The sequence below is a fragment of the Uloborus diversus genome, chromosome 9 (genome assembly GCF_026930045.1).
Source record: "Uloborus diversus isolate 005 chromosome 9, Udiv.v.3.1, whole genome shotgun sequence".
In the NCBI taxonomy this organism is placed as follows: domain Eukaryota; kingdom Metazoa; phylum Arthropoda; class Arachnida; order Araneae; family Uloboridae; genus Uloborus; species Uloborus diversus.
In genome coordinates, this window is record NC_072739.1 from 85654609 (window position 1) to 85660608 (window position 6000).

The 6000-nt window shown below is 30.4% G+C and overlaps 1 protein-coding gene across 1 annotated transcript in view; it reads left to right on the forward strand.

The window, feature by feature from the left end:
• LOC129229606 (F-box DNA helicase 1-like) overlaps window positions 1–4298 on the forward strand; it is a 45523-nt gene extending 41225 nt beyond the window's left edge. Inside the window, exons 17-18 of the mRNA XM_054863947.1 lie at window positions 923–1051; window positions 2413–4298. Of these exons, the coding sequence (XP_054719922.1) occupies window positions 923–1051; window positions 2413–2649 (366 nt within the window). The 3' untranslated portion in view covers window positions 2650–4298. The remainder of the gene's footprint in view (window positions 1–922; window positions 1052–2412) is intronic.
• Window positions 4299–6000: the final 1702 nt, after the last annotated feature.

A 6000-nucleotide genomic window follows, 5' to 3' on the forward strand; every position in this document is an offset into this window, starting at 1 on the left:
GTATCAACTAATTTTGTACATAGTAATTTTAACTGAAAAGCTGGCAATGTATGCCTTATAACAGGGTGTCGATTATTTAAATCTGATTTAAGTCTTGATTTAAATCAAATGATTTTATTTTAAACCAATGATTTAAATCATTTTTCAACTTTAGCTCTAAAATTCCTCTTGAAAATTCTAAATTCCACATGTTCTGATTTTTTTCTTAGTCAGTGCAACCTTTATCCCTTACTTTTTATTTTGATCCTGAGATTCATCTTCATTTTGTTGTTCTTATCTTCTCAAAGTCCTTCTCCTTATTCAAACTGAAAACTTAAAATTTTGGTTAGTAGCCAGTCACAAGATGACTTTTAAGTTTTGGTCATTACATTTTTATTGTTAATAGCCTTTTTATCCAGAACTTTCTGTCTTTGTGTGTGTGTGTGTGTGTAAACAATCAAGCAACCTTGTGACACAAATGGTTAATTTTAATATCAGTATTGGCAACTGAAGTCAATTGCTCAGTGTATACAGATTTTTAAAAAGTATTATAAAGGAAACTTAAAAACTCTGGCATTGTTTAACATTGTTTCATTCATCAATTGTTGTGCAAATTTAAAGCACATGCATAAAATATGATGTAATTATTCATCTAAACAGCACATGTGTATTTTTATCTTCTTTTAGGAAAGTCAGCAAATAAAAATTTGCAACCGTCTGGTTTTCAGATACCAGCACTTTTCATAATAACATCTAAATAAATTCCCTTACTTTTACATATAAATTATTTAGCAACATAACTAAAATAAACTAAAAATTCCAGTAGTATTTTGTTCTAATGAAACCAATTTGTATTTAAACTTCATTGGAAATCCAAAAATAGTTACTAATTGTTAGTAAGGCATTCATTAACTTGATTTTTTTTTAAAAATTAACTCTTTAGGAAAAGTTTGAGTATCCTGTATCATCAAAAAGTGTTTTGCAATCTGAACCATCATTAAAATGCATCAATTGTCAAGAAGACTTTGTACCTCATACTACTCTGGTTCTAAAGCGTCGACAAAATCTTTTGGTAATTACTATCTCTTTCCTTTGTTGATTCACTTTAATATTTTTGCTATTGTGACTTATGCTTTATAAATTTCTATGCAATCAGAATTTAGCAATGTAACCTATATGCTAGTTCATCATTTAGAGTAAAAATTATGCTGCATAGATATAACTTGTGCAATAAAAGTCTTCAGAGCTGAAAGGTTAATTCATTCATGTAAAAAAATTACAATATTTTTAAAAGTTTTAATTTCTGGTATTATTGATGTAATTTTTTTAAATTACTGATAAGAAAATAAGTTATTTGTATTTACTGTACAACCTCGTTGATCCAGAATAACTGGAGCCAAAGACAGCACAGAGAATCAAAAATCTATCATGATTCTCATTGGTCAGGGAAACTTTGAAGTCGCCAGAAAATTTTATTTTGATCAAGGAAGTCAGGAGATAATTAATTTTGTCAGAAACCTGGGAAATTGAAAATATACGGAAAAATAAAACTATCTTTTGTATCATTTAGAGCTACAGTAAGTTGGCTACTATGTTCTTTAGCCACTGCTTTGAAACCAGAAGAAATGTAGATCTTAAGTGCATACTTAACCAAAGACTTACCATTTCAGCCAGAAGAATCATTACAGAAAAAACTTTAAAATTCTGATATTAAAATGCTTAAGACTTTGATTTTACTGGTGTTCCAAAAGAAATCATAATTTTTATAAGCTTATACAAAGCTGTAAACTTGAAAATCACTTGGAATTTCATCTGGAAAAGTCCGGGAATTTCATTTTTAAATATGAGTGAGAACCCTGATCTGGATAAGCAAAACAAATCCTTAAATAAGGGAGCTTACCATTTATTATGATAACAAAAAGTGTTTTGTAACAAAAAACACTTGGTGATTAATTAGACAGGTGATTAATTAAAGAATTAATCACCTGACTTTTGTCTCAAACAAATGGTGTTTGAATGAAGCAGTCACCCAAAGGCTTTAACATTAATCAATCAAAATAAAAAATGAATGTTTGGCGTACTTATAGCTCCGTTTTTGTTATCATAATTTAAAATTAATATTTATGTGAACTTTAATTTTTTTACAAAAATCTACTAATTTAATTCAGATTAATGAAGGCTGGAAAAACAAGGTGGTATTGTACTATGAGTCAAACATTGCTTGAAAGTTCTGCCACTGCTTCAGTTCAAGAAAATGTTTACATTGCCTTTTCAGACAAGACAAAAACATTTTTTTTTCTTTTGAATTTGTGTTAGTTAGCAAAGTTAAAGTGTTTTTGAAAATCTTTTTCAAATTTGTAGTCATCCTGTTTCTTTTTAAATTATGTGCTTTAAATATTAAACAGCTAAATTTCTTTGCTTTTATTTATCTAGTCTAGCAATCGTCAAATTAAAGGTGGCGCCTTATGCATGAAATGTGGTACAGAACCTTCAACTAGACCAGAAATAAGAGTGGAAATGGTAGTCATGTATTTGGACCGAACAAATGACTTTCATCATCAGAGCATGTCCGCTCTAATTGGTCCTTTGCCTGGTGATCCGCCAATTAACCGTAGTGTTGAAGTTTTCAATGACATGGATATTGTGTATGTTATCAATGTGAATGTGTAAATAATTCCAAATTTGATGTGTATTGAGGGTTGGTTTTCTTCTGTAACCTATGTGATGATTTCTTCTAAAAATTTGAGAAGAAGTTGTGTAAAGTGTATATTCACTTCTTCTATCATGCATCTTGTAACTTTACAAAGTTCCAATAAAGTCACTTGTATGCTGTTCAATTTTCTCAGCATAACTGAAGTTCTTTTTTCGTTTTTTAGCATGTCCTTTGTATTTATCTAATCAAAATATCATATTTTGATATTTTGAACTCTTGCTTTTTTTATTTTCAAGTAATACATGCTTTTTGCCCTGTTAGTGCTGCATAACTTAATTTTCTATTTACAACCTGGTTGGAGTTCCATGACTAACTCATAAAGGGAAAGGGGGGGGGGTATTTTAAAAAATAATGAATGATACAAATGTAAAATTAAACTATGGAGTCATTATTTATTTACATATGTAAAAAATAACTGTCGATGTTGTTTTCTTTCTATGAATTCTTCCTTTTTTCCCCACTTGGGCACAATAATACACTTTGGATCTAACATGTTATATTTTAATTTTTCACTAAACATTTGTAAATTTTATGAAATGATACTTTTACTAATATGTTATTCCTTATCATTTGTTCTCTCTATTTATTTCAACTTCATTTACATTGATACTTTGAAAATTTATGGCTGTATTTGTTTATCAATTTGACTTCTGCATTTAATAAATTATTTATTAGCTATGAAGTTCATAAATTTATTTTCTATAGTTCGGGACAACAAATTATTCTGCATATTTGTTGATTTTTCTGTAAATGCCTTTTTTTTTTAAATCACAAAAGCATGTAACATACTTGATACAGATGCATTACATTTCCACTTTTTAAATAAAAAACTTCTTCTTTTATCGAAGTTAAGTGAGTAAGAATTAGTTCATATATTCCTAAGAGAAGAATCTGGGGCCATTCTGTTCAGACAATTTGTGATATCTCTTCAGAAAACTTTGAAAAGTCATCAACATCAAACTGCCAAAAGAAGTTTTTCTTGATGTCTAAAAAAAATTCTCGTAACAAACTGTGTTTTGTATCTATGGGAGTATTTACAAGTATTATCTGCTTCACATATGAATTCCTCTTTCCTTTTTCTTTTTTTCCCCTGATTATTCTTCTTGCTCTTTCGAAAACAGTTCTTTGCTTTGCATTTTCATCTAATTTCTTCCGTTTGAAGATCAGCTTTTTTTCTGGAATAAATTGTAGCTTTGCATGTTAATCTTCCTTCTTAACTTAAAATTGTTATGGGGGAATTTCTCCCTTCCTATAAAATGCTAGTAGGTTTTTTAATGTGAATGCTTTACAAATATGGATGAGTTTTTTTTTCCTTTTCAAATTTTGAAATGTCTAGCAGATTCATGCTCAACAAATAGTGTACAGAAGAGACCATTTGAATGCTCCAGAAGTATTGCTTATGTAGATATGTATTATTCTTTTTCTACATAAAAGTTTTTATTGAATGTATGCATGTTTATATATATATATTATGGGACCATTGCCTTAATTACATGATTTTCTTTCTCGTTTTGTACTTTAAAATGTAAATATTTGAATTAAACATTCATTTTGAAAATTTCTAGCATACTATGTAAAACAGTTTTCTGTTTAAGGAGCATGTAATTAAAGATTCTTAATATTCTTCTTTTGTTTTTATTTCTTTTTTTTATTTAGAAACAATTGCTTTGTTTCAAGTAAATGGAAATGTTTTTCTGATTTACATTCTTCAGGGCTCATGGTTTTTGAGAACTCTGGGAATGATTTTTTTTTTTTGGTGCCCTCCTACTCGCTTAAAATGTTAAGGAGAGATTTTTTTATAAATCTAATATTCACATCTTGCTTTTATGCAACATAAATCACCCCCCGAATTCTGGTGCCCTGGACCTTTGCCCCAGTTGCCCATGCCTTAATATGACCCCAATGTTATTCCATTCACTGTAAAATTGTGCAGGGTGAACACCAAATCGAAAAACTTGGAACATTTGAGCAATTCTTCTAACAGAATGGTTCTCAGGGGCAAGATTTTGTGAAACGTAAACTTTAGTTTTCTTCAGTTTTTACTTGTAACAGGCCGTTAAAAGTTCGGTTCCCCATTATAAAATTTAAAAAAAAAAAAAAAAAAACGTAAGCCAAACGAAAGGTGCAGATAGAAGAGCCCAAGTGGAGCATAGAACTGCCCATCATCTTGTCCAAATACCTAACTGTAACCGAGTTATGTGTAGATGGGAAAAAATGAGTCCAAAAAGAAACTTCTGAGAAAAAAGACTTTCTGAAGTTCCTAAAAAACCAAAACACAAAATGAATGCATATTTAGAAAAATCAGACAAAATCCTATTAAATGTTTTTTTTTTTTTTTTTTTTTTTTAACAAGATAGTCAAATTTTTCAGCGAGCTACATGCTTTGAAACATTTGAAATATTCAAGGTTGAATTGGTGCTAAAATCTGCAATGAGCATTTTCAAAAACTATCGTTAGAGCTACAATCTGTCAAATCAACCAAAAAGTTGGCTTTCAAGTGATATCACAGTAAATCCTGTTGGGGTACAAGTTTGGGAAAAATTAGTCTTTTTTCATTAAAAATTGAAATGAGCGTTTATCAAAAACAAGGGCAAGATCCAGCGTCTGGTTAAGGAAGCGTCTGGTTAAGGAGAGGGTCATGGACGAATTTTCCGGAATAGAAGTCCCCAGATGCTAGTTTTAAGCTATTTTTGGTCACTTAAGCATGACTCTCCACCCCCCTCTCCTTCCCTCTGCGCCTGATCAAAAAAGGAGACCAGCAAAGGTTTCACAGTTCTATCAGAGCAAGGTTCTCCCTTCCTTCTGCCTCCATCTATGTTTGTTTAAACAAAGCACTATTTTTATACATGTTTGTGATTAGATATAATGTATTTTTGCCGCGTTGTCTACCAAAATATGGCCGGATGCTAAGAGAACTCGCAGTGCCATCTTGCATTCTAGGTGCGTTTTTTAAGTTTTCGCTTCATGCCCAAAAGCGCCGATTGTACTTGCAAGTAAAATTATCATTGATAAATTAAATAGCATAAAAAACATTTAAAAAAGTGCGTTTATTTTTATTATACAGTCGACGCTCGATATAACGACCATCTCCGATATAACGACCATCTCCGTCCCAGAGAAAAAGGTCTTTATAACGAGTGGTCGTTATAAGAGGTATAATTAAAAAATATATACACAGTCATCTTGCATGCCCCGTTGTTCCGTAAAAAAATGGTACTTTTTCAAACATTCCAGTTAAATGCCCAAATTGTTTTTATCGTAGGAATTTTTAGAAAAATCGTGTGCAAAATACTATGACAGAACATTAT